Source organism: Pseudophryne corroboree, chromosome 5 (genome assembly GCF_028390025.1).
Source record: "Pseudophryne corroboree isolate aPseCor3 chromosome 5, aPseCor3.hap2, whole genome shotgun sequence".
Taxonomy (NCBI): domain Eukaryota; kingdom Metazoa; phylum Chordata; class Amphibia; order Anura; family Myobatrachidae; genus Pseudophryne; species Pseudophryne corroboree.
Genome location: NC_086448.1, coordinates 699,934,737 through 699,948,554, shown reverse-complemented (window position 1 = coordinate 699,948,554; position 13,818 = coordinate 699,934,737). Strand labels below are relative to the sequence as shown.

The 13,818-nt window shown below is 40.2% G+C and overlaps 1 protein-coding gene across 3 annotated transcripts in view; it reads right to left on the bottom strand.

Annotated features, from left to right (window-relative positions):
* Positions 1-3,307: 3,307 nt before the first annotated feature.
* SULF1 (sulfatase 1) overlaps positions 3,308-13,818 on the bottom strand; it is a 150,358-nt gene continuing 139,847 nt past the window's right edge. For 2 of the 3 annotated variants that reach the window (XM_063923881.1, XM_063923882.1), the window contains 2 exons: positions 13,557-13,680; positions 3,308-5,192 (listed from right to left, as the gene is read on the bottom strand). In XM_063923881.1, coding sequence (XP_063779951.1) covers positions 4,378-5,192; positions 13,557-13,680 — 939 coding nt within the window. In that variant the 3' untranslated portion in view covers positions 3,308-4,377. Of the gene's footprint in view, positions 5,193-12,736; positions 12,771-13,556; positions 13,681-13,818 lie in introns of all 3 variants that reach the window. The other variant, XM_063923883.1, reaches the window with a different exon arrangement.

Here is a 13,818-nt window from a genome sequence, read left to right as displayed (position 1 = left end):
AAAAAAGGAAAAGAAATGGCTGCGCAATGTGTTAGGGCAATATAAATAAGAGCTGACATGTAGGCAATAAGAAATGATTTATTATACTAATAACATTGGATTTAACACATTAAAATCAATAATCCAACTGATGCAAGAATTATTAAAAAAACAGATTGTGGATGCAAATCACCTTGATGTTATAAATATATAAGCTGGAGGTTAAAACTTAGTATTGATGAGGAAACAAGTCCAATATCATCTCCATATAAATGTCCACAGTCAAATAAGCGGCTGATCAATAAATGTCTGATGTTAAATCCCGTATTTACGATCTCAGTGCAGCAATGGAAACTACTGCTGTATAAGTAAATGTATACCTCTTCGAGAGCTGGTCCCGACCGAGCGTCCTCGGTCGTATGTTCCTGCAATGCCCAATACTGATTAGTGCAGGGGAGGGATGGACGTGCTGTCACCGGATTGATGTATGAGGTTTATCAACGGCGTGTTGATGAAAAGTCGCCGGCGGCAATTGAAGAAGCCGGGATGGGAGCCAAGATGTAGATGGCTCAGTCAGCAGCTTGCTACCAGTGCAATTAGCAGAATCAAGGTGTGCAGGGAGGCGCCTCCCTGCACACCTTACTGACTGAGCCATCTACTTCTTGGCTCCCATCCCGGCTTCTTCAATTGCCGCCGGCGACTTTTCATCAACACGCCGTTGATAAACCTCATACATCAATCCGGTGACAGCACGTCCATCCCTCCACTGCACTAATCAGTATTGGGCATTGCAGGAACATACGACCGAGGACGCTCGGTCGGGACCAGCTCTCGAAGAGGTATACATTTACTTATACAGCAGTAGTTTCCATTGCTGCACTGAGATCGTAATTACGGCATTTAACATCAGACATTTATTGATCAGCCGCTTATTTGACTGTGGACATTTATATGGAGATGATATTGGACTTGTTTCCTCATCAATACTAAGTTTTAACCTCCAGCTTATATATTTATAACATCAAGGTGATTTGCATCCACAATCTGTTTTTTTAACAATTCTTGCATCAGTTGGATTATTGATTTTAATGTGTTAAATCCAATGTTATTAGTATAATAAATCATTTCTTATTGCCTACACGTCAGCTCTTATTTATATTGCCCTAACACATTGCGCAGCCATTTCTTTTCCTTTTTATACTTATCTCTAATTGAACACTTACACAGTGTTCTGTGGCAGCGCAAGTGGCAGAGCAATTCCAATTATAACATCCACATACTTTGTTATTAGAATTTGAGGCGCTTTATAGCAGTTTTTTGTCATTGTCTCTTTGTGAAAAAAAAAAAAAGACTGCCCTCTCCCCCTGGATCTTCCCTGTGCAAGTCGTGGCACCTATTAATACTGCAGGGAGATTCAAATGTCACAGTACGCCCTTTTGTTTCAGAAACTGCAGGAAATGGAAAAACTGAATACTCCAGTAAGGTATGAGTGAGGTGGGCTACCATTTAGGGTATGTACCGAACATGGGCGCCATCTTGAAATCAGCCATCTTGAATCTAAGTCCGTTTTTTCAAATGGAAAGGGGGTCGTGTAACATGTCAAACAACATCCAAATTTGCTGAAAAGTTTATTGCTTCAAAAAGATTTGAAATAGCAGTTATGGTTCAAACGTTACAACACTTTTTTGTTGCAGGTAACTGAAGATGGCTTTGACAAAAGAGGAGAGAATGGAGGTCATTTGATGTCTGGAGAACAAAGTTTAACATGTCATAGCTGCAGATTTTAACAACTGGCACCCAGAAAGACCTCCAATTTCACATAACACTGTCAGGTGCCTAATTTCCAAATTCCAAGAAAATGGGACTGTGGCTGACAAGTTACGGAGTGGTCATCCAAAAAGTGCTACTGACGAGACAACCTCAACAATGGTTTTGGCATCCTTCATGAAGAGCCCACAATGCAGCACAACAAAAAAAAGTGTTGTAACTTTTGAACCATAACTGCTATTTCAAATGTTTGCAGCAATAAACTTTTCAGCAAATTCTGATTCGGTACATACCCTAAAAGAAAGCCCACCTCACCCATACCTTACTGGATTTTCAGCTTTCCCATTTCCTGCACAGTTTTTGAAACAAAGGGGTGTACTGCAACTTCTGAATCACCTTGTATATACATGCCATTGGTATTTTAGATGGTGTGGCCAATAGCTCTTATCGGGAAAGCTGCCCTTTGTGATTGTATTCAGGCATATGGCATTAGTAAATGCCGCTATGCTTGCAATGAGTTACAGGATGTATCATGCAAAATACGATGCTTGATGTATCGTGCCCCCGATAACAGTCAGACGTTTGTGCTTACACACAGGTAATGCGTGCGTCATAGGAGTTTTCAGAATTTATCTCAGAATCAGGCTCTAAATCTAGCTTGCAGCACAACATTCTGGATCAAAAAATCAAAATGGAGTTAAAACACATTTTCATATGTGTGTTAGAACTATTTTTCTTTTTTTAATCCAAATTATGGTTCTGCAATTAAAAAAGAAGTGGGAATAGCAGGGCTGGTAGACTGTCACCTAGTAATAAGCAAAGATGGACCGCGTCTCATGGTGATCTCTGCAGTGTATTCCACTTGCTAAACAGAAGCAGAGATTAACATGGCATAGTAATTAGCACCTTCCAGTGTAAGGCATGGGCCCTCATTCCGAGTTGATTGCTCGCTAGCTACTTTTAGCAGCCGTGCAAACACATTGTTGCCCCCCACGGGGGAGTGTATTTTCGCTTTGCAAGTGGGCGATCGCATGTGCAGCCGAGCAACACAAACACATTTTGTGCAAAACAAGACCAGCCCTGTAGTTACTTATCCTGTGCGATGATTCTAGCGACGGAGGTCCCGAAATTAACGTCAGATACCCGCCCTGCAAATGCCTGGACACACCTGCGTTTGCCCAATAACTCCCAGAAAACGGTCCGTTGACACCCATAAACGCCCTCTTCCTGTCAATCTCCTTGCGATCGGCTGTGCGAATAGATTCGTCGCTAGAAGCATTGCACAGCAACGATGCCCTTTGTACCCGTATGGCGCGTGTGCGCATTGCGGTGCATACGCATGCGCAGTTTTGTCATTTTTTTACCTGATCGCTGTGCAGCGAAAATCGGCAGCGAGCGATCAACTCGGAATGATCCCCATGGACTTGTAGATGACGGTACATTATATAGACCATTCCAGTCAGCACTGATGAAGATTGCAGGTTTCTCTGAAAATAACAGCTTTATTCAGTAATACCGTACTGTTTATAACAAAAATGAATGTGTATATAAACGCATCAATTTGAAAAACAACACAATAAAACCACTATAATACAGTTTTGAATTTGTAAAATTAAAGCCCATTTTTTATTTGAAGAAATGTTGCTTCGTGACTTTCCTGAAGTCAGAGTTGTTCTATAAAAGTATAACAGAATACTATACATGATTAAAAAAAACACAAAACAAATCCTATTAATCTGAAATCTATTTACAATAAAAAAAAAAAATGGCCTTCATGACCATAAATACTGTCGTCACATACATGACGTGCACAACAACAAGTAACTTTAGCATATGTACATAGACCACGTCAGGACGATTGTGATGAAGATCTAACTGCACTGACAACACAGTTTGACAAAAACCCGAAAAAAAAAGATTTTCTCCTGTAAGGGTTAATAAAACATTTTTTTGAGGTATTTGGTAAATGTGTATATTTATTCAGGCCAGTAAATGAAGTACAACAATATAGCCTGCCCTAATTACTGCATGTTTTTTATTTTATTTAAATATGTGCCACATTTGCTACTGAAAATAACTACCTGACTTAGCTCAATATTAATAAACAGTTAATTAATATTGGTTACCATTTATCTCTTAATTATCAATGTGTGTGTATATATATATATATATATCTCAAAATGTAATTTCAAATTGATAAGGCACATCTGTGCGCAACACCTGCAGGATTTAGAATGGAAAGTAAAGGGATATACATGGTGGTCACGCTTAAAATGCTTTAAAAAGTGCAATATTAGTTTACTTAAGAAATTCCAGTGGTTAGAAAATAAAATAACAAAAAATAGTGGGGATATAATCATCTGTGTTTAAAGAAACAAAAGCGCATGAGCCCAAACAGTGAAGAGAAGGAAATGTAAAAAACAAACAAAACAAAAAAAAAAACGATGTGTTAACACCATGCCAAACTTTGTGATGTGTTAATGTAATCATCAAGTATTATATGGTAAATGATATGCAAAGACCATTAGCATAAACTCGGATCAACTAACGAGAAGGTGTAACTGCGCCAAATCTGGAATGTCAAGTGCCACAGTTATGGGTTTGTTTTCTTTTATTGTCGTGTATATTGGTTTATTTAGAAGAGATCAGGAGCGAGGCACTGCCTTCTACATCAAAGTCTGTGTTAGTCTCGCCTGGAGAATCCTCTGTAGATATGACTATTGTGCTTTCTTGGTCTTCAGAGTCATAGGACTGATCTGTAATGGAGATTTTTTTTAACTGCTGAGTCACGGAGTCTATGGGAAGGTAAATCTGATCTTCAAAAATATCTTCGCTTGTATGACTACTATGATGTTTTTGAGTTTCTTTAGAGACATAGCTAATAGTCTGAATATTTAAAGTATTCTTGGACTCCAATTCCATGAACCCATTGCCACTGAAGTCCATTTCATAGGTATCTAAAGGGACACGGTCAGTCCGTCTTTCTGTATCTCTGTAGCTCCAGTGTGCCTGGTTAATTATTTTTCCCTCAGGAATATCGTTGTTTCTTTCAAGTTTTTTCTTGTGATTAAATATTACTGTGCTCAAATTCAAGACACCAAAGTTTGCTGCCATTTTAGGTTCCCTTTCTTCTGCAACTACACCACTAAATTCATCTTCGGAGTCACCAGAGGATATTCCCATCAGAGCTGGAGTATCAGAAGACTCAGAAGTTGGTGCAACTGCAATTGTATTTCTGGAAACTTTTTTAGGGATACTGTTCAGCAGTGCAAAAACTCTATCTACATCCTTCAAGTAATTAGCCCAGTCATCCGGACTAAGCCTATAGTTGTCTCTGTAGCCATAAAAACTTTCATTTACGCTGTACAAATCTTCCAGTCTTTTAAAGTCTACATCCTCTGTGAAATTTGGCAGGTTAACCTTCCCATCCGTCCCATAGTTGTCCTCTGTAACAACACAAATTTTATTAGTGAGTTTCTGTTATGCTTCTACGCTTCTACATGGCTATCTAGATGTGTATCATTATGGAAGTGGGGGGGGGGGGGACATGGTAAAAATGAAAAGACAAAATTAAATGTAAAATAGTAATTACATTTTTTGTTCTCAATTATGGATATATATATAATGAAACCTGGTACAAAATAATAACAATCAAAATGCAATCTTAATACACACTAATAAGAACCCACCTTTCTAAAAATATGTAACAACATTAAGTCAGGAATAAAGCTGCATTACAACTTAGATTAGGGGTACATTTACTGAAGTGTGGGTTTATAGAAGTGGACCAATCAAATTCTACTAATTTATCTAGCACCTTCTATAAGATAATAAGTAGAATCTGATTGGTTGCTATGGACAACCTCTCAACTTCTATAAACCTGCACTTTAACAAATATACCCCTACATTTGTTTTTACTAAAGTGATGTTACCTGCAACCACTTCTCCTAGGGTACTGCTGCCGGTTGTAAGCATGCCGACCAATCAGAAGCTGTAGTCTACTTGGGCTCTAAGGGGAAGGGAGCAACCAATGAAGCTACAGCTAGCGGAAGGGAAACCATAGTAAAATCTTGTCCTATTTATTTGGTAGTGCACCTTTAATAAGAAAACTTTTAAAGTTTTCTGATGTTTATTAATATAAAAAAAAAAAAAAAACTAATAAATAGAGAACTTGGATAAAAGGGCGAATATGAATCAGGTGAAGCGTTGTATTTTTTAATTTGTTTTTTCTCCATCCCAGATCAGTATTTTAGAAATGTTTGGTGGGCCCCTTATCCATATAATTTATACTTAAACAATGCTTATAGTGTTATGGACAGAATTAAGCAATATTCGGGGGGGGGGGGGGGATTCTATTCAGCAAGATGGCCGCAAAGTGCATTTGGAGCGGGCCGGCAAAACTAGTTCGCTACCAGTATCATCACCAATTTTGCTTTGCAGAAAAATGAGCAATGTTTGCTAATGGCATAAAGTTAGTGTGTGCAGCAGAATATCGTGGCAGTATGTCGCAGTGAACTGAATTCCCCCTTAATATCTTAAACTTACCAAGAGAAAGACAATTTGTGAAATTATATTCTGTGTATAATAAGTTATACTATATTTAGGGACACATGTTTTTTTGAAAGTCTGTAAAGCCATGAACATCCACTTTGATCCCTCCACAGTGATTTGGAGCTCCTCCCCTTCCTCTTCACACGAGTTTCTCTATGTGCATGTGTAGTTGTACTGCCGAGACCCACAGCCGGAACAGTGATAATGAAAGCAATAAACCGCTTTTTGTTCCCCTGGACCAATTTGGAAATTGGGTCAAAATTTTGTGAAGACTGCTAAATTGGCCCCTTAGAGCATTTCTTTCTCTCCCCAGTGACGGTCTGTTTGGTAATTGCTGTTTGCAAATTTTTCCCTTCATTTGTTGCAGTTTTTTTTTTCCAGAAAAGACAATTTACTTTCCTGTTTAAGTGTCGCTAATGTCCCTCACAAGTGGACTTTTCAGTGCTGTGAATGGAGAAACCATTGTCAGCATCACTGTTCTACTCAGAATGAGACCCTACTGGTGCAGCATCTAACATTCATGTGTCATTTTAAAAGCATTAGTTCTTCTTCATCAAATAAGTACATTATTATTTGATCACTCTCCTGCATCTTGTTTGAACACCATATCTCATACAAGACTATACTTACAGGAATGCACGCGGTGCAGTGATGTAGACCATGCTTATTTAAAAGCGGTGTTTATGAAAGCTATAAAAATACTTCAGCCCGGAGTAACCAATCTCATTTGAGCTTTAATTGTTGTGGGTTTTAACTAAGACTACTAAATGGAATTGATTGGTTGGTGCGATTTATTGCATGTTGTTACTCTCAGCCTGAAGTGCTGCTACCCTGGTATACAGAGTCCAGCGGTAGTAGAATAGTAGACAGTCGCGAATCCAAGAAGGATCACACACAGACACACACACAAACACTCCTTCAGCAGATCCACGACTGTCTACCAGACACTTCTGAGTTCAGGAAGTAACCCACCATCTCTAGTGACAGGGGGCTTAACAAGACAATTTGTAGTTAATTGCAGCCCATGTGCGTCACGGCACAAATTGTGACATTGCACAGCAGAGGTGGCAATAATTACTCAATTTGCAGCACTACACCCCTAAAGCTCCCACTTCATCCCCTTCTCTGGGATCTCCTGTAGGAAAGAGGTTAAAAAGTTCTATAGTTTTTGTAATCCTGAGTTTGCTAGAATAGTGATCATAAGGAAGGTGATACCAGTAGGATGCCAATGATGAGGGAGGTGATAGAATAAATAGCAATCATAAGGTGATTAGCAGCTTTTGAAATAAAGATACATTTCATTGCTGCCACCAAATTAGGCAATGCATATTTTTGTTGCTGGTAAAAGATCCATTCCTGAGGAATCTGGTGAATGTTGGACTCTAAGAACATTAACATGAAAACCCAGGACATGAAATCTGCATAAAATGAAAGTCTTCCTAAACCTACCATATCTGTGTCGAAAAACCAAACTTTCAGCCTCAAACTCACTGACGTTAGTTATATGTGTATTACTGGTGTTGGTTTTAATGCTAATGTAATGAGGTCTAAGAATAAAAAAAAATGTTTTCAGTGACCCTATAGCCACTGGCATTCAGCTGTGTTGTGATTGGGCGCACATTTTCAAACCGTGTTGCATTCGGTTGTGTTACTGAATGCTTTGGGGGAGCTGACTTGGCCTCCAATGATCTCACAAACGCTAGTAACAAATGCACGCGGGCACATTTACATTGCATTGGCATCCTTACATGCATTTTTTAACACAAATACGGAGCCAGAAGACTTTAGGCCTTAAGTGACAGAAGAAAACTCAGGGGTGGGGAAGGTGCTAATCTGGTCAGGCTGTCTCCTATCTGGTATTGTGCCAGACTGGTAGGTAAAAATGGGTCTAGGTGGCAATATTATCATTTCTCTAGTAAACACCCTCATTGTAAGCTCACATGAGCAGGGTCCTCTCTCTTGTCTCTTCAGCTTGCGGGTTGTAATCATATAAATATGTGTACTTAGAACTGTAAACCTGTCTATAACTGTCTAATGGTCTTACATTATGGGATCTATGCCCTAGGTGCGGCGCTTTAGAACACTAGTGGCACGTTATATATAAAAGATGATAATAATAATAATAATAATTATTATTATTATTATTATTATTATGATTATTAATAATAATTAAAAAGCTAGAAATATAACCAATATAAGAACCATGATTTTTTTTTCTATAACTTATGGCACCCAATATTGGCGAGATATATTGGCATAAAGACATTAAAATAAGCTGGCAGAATATATTGATATGAGAAATAAAAGTGTAGGTGAATACTGAAAATATTTGAATTTATTTTATAAAAAGAAAATGCCTAATTGTTATGTTCCTCATTTTGGGTTAAATTTTAATGGCGTGCCTTAGTTTCATCTAGCCAATAGAGGGCAGTGTTGTCAACAATGAAAAGTTTTTGCAATGGCAAAATCCCTGCATATGCATTCTATTCCAATAAAATAAAAAGGTATCCCAAGGACCAAGAAATTCTTAATAAAACCTCCCATATAAGATGAGGTCTTCAGGGTGTCGATGAAGACTAGTGGGGTTAGTAATTATCGGTTATATTTGCTAATTACCAATTTTGTATTCGATTTTATGCGTGTCGATTTGCACTAGTGGTTTCTTGTTCGTTTTGAAAGTCCATTTCAAAATCAAACATAAAACCACCTATAAAATCGAATATAAAATCAAATGAAATAGAATAATAACCATCAAACACTTCTTTATGGACTCATATTCCGATGGACAAAACATATCACATGCAAGATGCTGCTGTGGTTCCTCTAATTCTGGTTTGTGAGCATCTCTGAAGGTGGGGCGACTGCGCTGGTGTTTGTCAATACAGCATGTGCATCGCGGCTTGCTGCATAGCGTGCCAAGCTGCAACTATTCGCAGCTGACGATCACTCCATTCATTCCTATGTACGTGCGCGTGCATATGTACGGGTGCATCCTATTCGCGGGCACAATAGTCGCACCAGCTATGCCACGATACCTACACATCATACAAAGCTGAGTGTGACTACATCTGTACATCTCGGATGGTGTGCAGAACAGGTCCTGCATCATCGCACACAGTGCCCCCGAAGCTGCAGCCTGTCACCGTTTGGGGTAAGGGAATCCTAAGATGCAGGAGCGATATACACTGGGTCCAACTCTGAATGAGGCCCATAATTCCTACAGCTACAGTTAACCACAGGTTTGGGTCCCTTTTTATTAGAGATGTCTGCAGATCCTCAAGTGTTTTTTCTTTTAAAATTGATAAAAACATCTAAAATAATGTTATATGGAGCTGTCACATACAGCCTTACAGTATTATTAATATCTGGTCTGATTAATTGACGGACACTATGGCAACTGCAGCTGCGATTGTGCATGTTGAGCAGGGCTTAAAGTGGTCCTGGAGACGTGGTGGAACTCATAGAGGAGGACCATGGAGGCATCAGGACCTGAGGAAGGAGTAGGTGGCTGCAGCTCATCAGCAACTTTAGTGCCGCCTGTATCATCGATTGACGCAGATGATGGGGCAGGCATTTCTGTTGGAATTACTGTGCAGGGCAATGGAGATGGAACTAGTTCCCCCTACCATTACAGGTGGTGGAACTCAGTTCCACCTCGTCCCCCCCACTTTAACCCCTGACGTTGAGGATGTGCAAAGTTATTTCAAAACAAAAAAAACAGTAGCCCTGAATAGTGCAGAGGCGCCCAGCGGAGCAATCGCAAAGGCACAGCACGTGTGTAGCACATCCATTGATAATCGGCTGCTCGATTATATCAACGGTCACCCTGCTTGATTATGGAATCGCAGGCACACCCAGTGACACACCCATAAAATGGTTGTGACATGCCTGCATTCTTGGAACCACTCACCCGTCAACACCCACAAATGGTGCTTGCCTGTCAATCACTCTGCGTAAAGGTAAGCGATGCGAGTGGCATCGCTATTAGACTTGGGTGCATGTGCAGTGTGTAGCCTATGCATGTGCAATTTACCAACAATCGCTCATTTGTAAAAACATTGGCATACCATCCGTCATCTCTACTTTTATAGGCCTCATAATGAAGGTTTAGATCAGAGGTTCTCAAACTCGGTCCTCGGGAGCCCACACAGTGCATGTTTTGCAGGTAACCCAGCAGGTGCACAGGTGTATTAATTACTCACTGACACATTTTAAAAGGTCCGCAGGTGGAGCTAATTATTTCACTTGTGATTCTGTGAGGAGACCTGGAAAACATGCACTGTGTGGGGTCCTGAGGACCGAGTTTGAAAACCTCTGGTTTAGATAATACAATGTTGTCTAGAAGCTCAAATCGCCTGTCTGCGATTTGTATGTCGATTTTGTGTTCGATTTTCAAATCGAATGTTAGTAAATTAGGGGATCCTACAGGTATATTCGTGTAAAAGTACCAATATTTTGCCTTTAATAAAACTACAAGTTGCAAAATCAAATACAAATACACCAAAAAACCCAAATCGACCAATGATCGAACATTAATAAATCTACCCCTATTTGGTAACCGCAGCTGTTCATACATTGTTCACACTGATCTGGATCCAGTTGGTGAGCTGGGTGATTGGTCTGCTTATAGGGGTAATTCTGAGTTGATCGCAGCAGGAACTTTGTTAGCAGTTGGGCAAAACCATGGCCCTCATTCCGAGTTGTTCGCTCGCAAGCTGCTTTTAGCAGTATTGCACACGCTAAGCCGCCGCCTACTGGGAGTGAATCTTAGCTTATCAAAATTGCGAACGAAAGATTAGCAGAATTGCGAATAGACACTTCTTAGCAGTTTCTGAGTAGCTCCAGACTTACTCGGCAACTGCGATCAGTTCAGTCAGTTTCGTTCCTGGTTTGACGTCACAAACACACCCAGCATTCAGCCAGACACTCCCCCGTTTCTCCAGCCACTCCCGCTTTTTTCCCAGAAACGGTAGCGTTTTTTCACACACACCCATAAAACGGCAGTTTCCGCCCAGAAACACCCACTTCCTGTCAATCACATTACGATCACCAGAACGAAGAAAAAACCTCGTAATGCCGTGAGTAAAATACCTAACTGCATAGCAAATTTACTTGGCGCAGTCGCACTGCGGACATTGCGCATGTGCATTAGCGACTAATCGCTCCGTTGCGACAAAAAAATAACGAGCGAACAACTCGGAATGACCACCCATATGCACTGCAGGGGAGGCAGATATAACATGTGCAGAGAGAGTTAGATTTGGGTGTGGTGTGTTCAATCTGCAATCTAAATTGCAGTGTAACAATAAACTAGCCAGTATTTACTCTGCACAGAAACAAAATAACACACCCAAATCTAACTCTCTCTGCACATGTTATATCTGCCTCCCCTGCAGTGCACATGGTTTTGCCCAACTGCTAACAAAGGCCCTCATTCCGAGTTGTTCGCTCGCTAGCTGCTTTTAGCAGCATTGCACACGCTAGGCCGCCGCCCTCTGGGAGTGTATCTTAGCTTAGCAGAATTGCGAACAAAAGATTAGCAGAATTGCGAATAGACACTTCTTAGCAGTTTCTGAGTAGCTCCAGACTTACTCAGCCATTGCGATCAGTTCAGTCAGTTTCGTTCCTGGTTTGACGTCACAAACACTCTCAGCGTTCGCCCAGACACTCCCCCGTTTCTTCAGACACTCCCGCGTTTTTCCCAGAAACGCCAGTGTTTTTTTGCACACGCCCAGAAAACGTCCAGTTTCCGCCCAGAAACCACCCACTTCCTGTCAATCACAGTACGATCACCAGAACGATGAAAATTCCTCGTTATGCCGTGAGTAAAATACCTAACTTATGTGTAAAATACCTAAGCGCATGCGCTCTGCGAACCTTGCGCATTAAGCGACTAATCGCAATATAGCGAAAATCGGCAACGAGCGAACAACTCGGAATGACCACCCAAGTTCCTGCTGCGATCAACTCAGAATTACCCCCTATGTACGGACAGCTTAAGCTTTGTAGTCTCACAGAGCTGGGTTTAAGTGCCTTTAGTAAATAAACATTTCTATTGCAATATTTTGTACCATACAAACATATGACATGATAAAACATCACAAATACAAAATATGAGATGTATAATAAGTGCAAACACATAACACAATGCATCAGTCATATAAGTTTCAAATAATTATATGAACCCTATGTTGAGAAACCACAAGTCACAAGCATGGAATGAGATGCACGAGGTCTTGCTGTGAAGATGAGAAGTGAATAACGGCAGGCCTGAAACCCCTGACCAATGTAAGAGGGAACCACGGTTAGAACTGCATGCACCGTAACCTATGCCGTGTGCCACAGGACAGGATACAAACATTAGTCAGAATGGGCTGGATCATGCAATTATTTGGATAGAAGCCACTGAGAAGGATAAATAAGAAAAATGACATATACCTGTGTGGATCATAGGTTCCTCCATCTTTATTTCCTGATATAGGAAAATACAAGAGTAACGTTTGTTAACTTAAAGAGAAATCATTCACAAAAAGTAGATTGCCAAGTCTTCTAAAAAGATGGGTTTAGTAGTGTACCTGCTGCCTATTCACAGACCAATATTCATGTACCAGCAATTCACTGGTTCCACACAAACCCACTGTGGCATTATTGGCTCATCGATGATATTGCGGCCTCTGCTGTGTAGGTCACAGGTACACTTTAACGTGACAAAGGGAGTAATTTGGATTGTAATAGCTTAAACTGTGTCGTTTGTAAAGTAAGGGATATGTGTTAATGTTTACTGACAAATTGATAATCCAAACATGATTATGGAGACCAGCAAAGTACTGCTTACTAAAATAATAATATCTTATGGTCAATGTTTTGAAAAGGGCACATTGCACTGTACACAGGTGTCAGCGGGTTAGTTGGCAGCCCCTGGCTATTCAGCCTAGTAGTGGTTAGCTAATAAGCCAATGCTGAAGGTAAGCTCTGTTGTCTACGTCCGTGAAGACCTTTTGTTATGAAACCTGTAAGGAAGAATTGGTAAGCCCAGCAATTAATGATTTCATGGTTTTTATTACCCAGCAGCAGTAGGCACATGAAGTGTGCCATCTTGTCCTCCACTCAGCAATTTCCTCAAGCACTCAGTTACAATATCTACAGTATAAAACCTAAAACCATCTCAAGGACACTGAGGTGCTCTAGAACGAACATGGGTGATATTGCTACAACAAATGTTGGTAACAGAATTTACTTGCTGGTGCAATCAGGTTACCTGTTTCTAGTCCTTTCGGCTTTGGGTTGCATTGACGGTGCCCCTGACAGCTTCTCAAGTCCATCAGTTGTAAATGAAGCTGATTCAGTACTCCTCTGTCTACAGTATGTACAGCATTCGATAACTGTGTACAAAAATAAACGAGAATGAACATTGCAGAGACAACAATAAAATAGTTCTATTGCTCTGAAACATTTCCTGCAGTTTACTATTAATATGTATTATAGATTGTACCTTTATCATTGTTCTAAATAACCACATT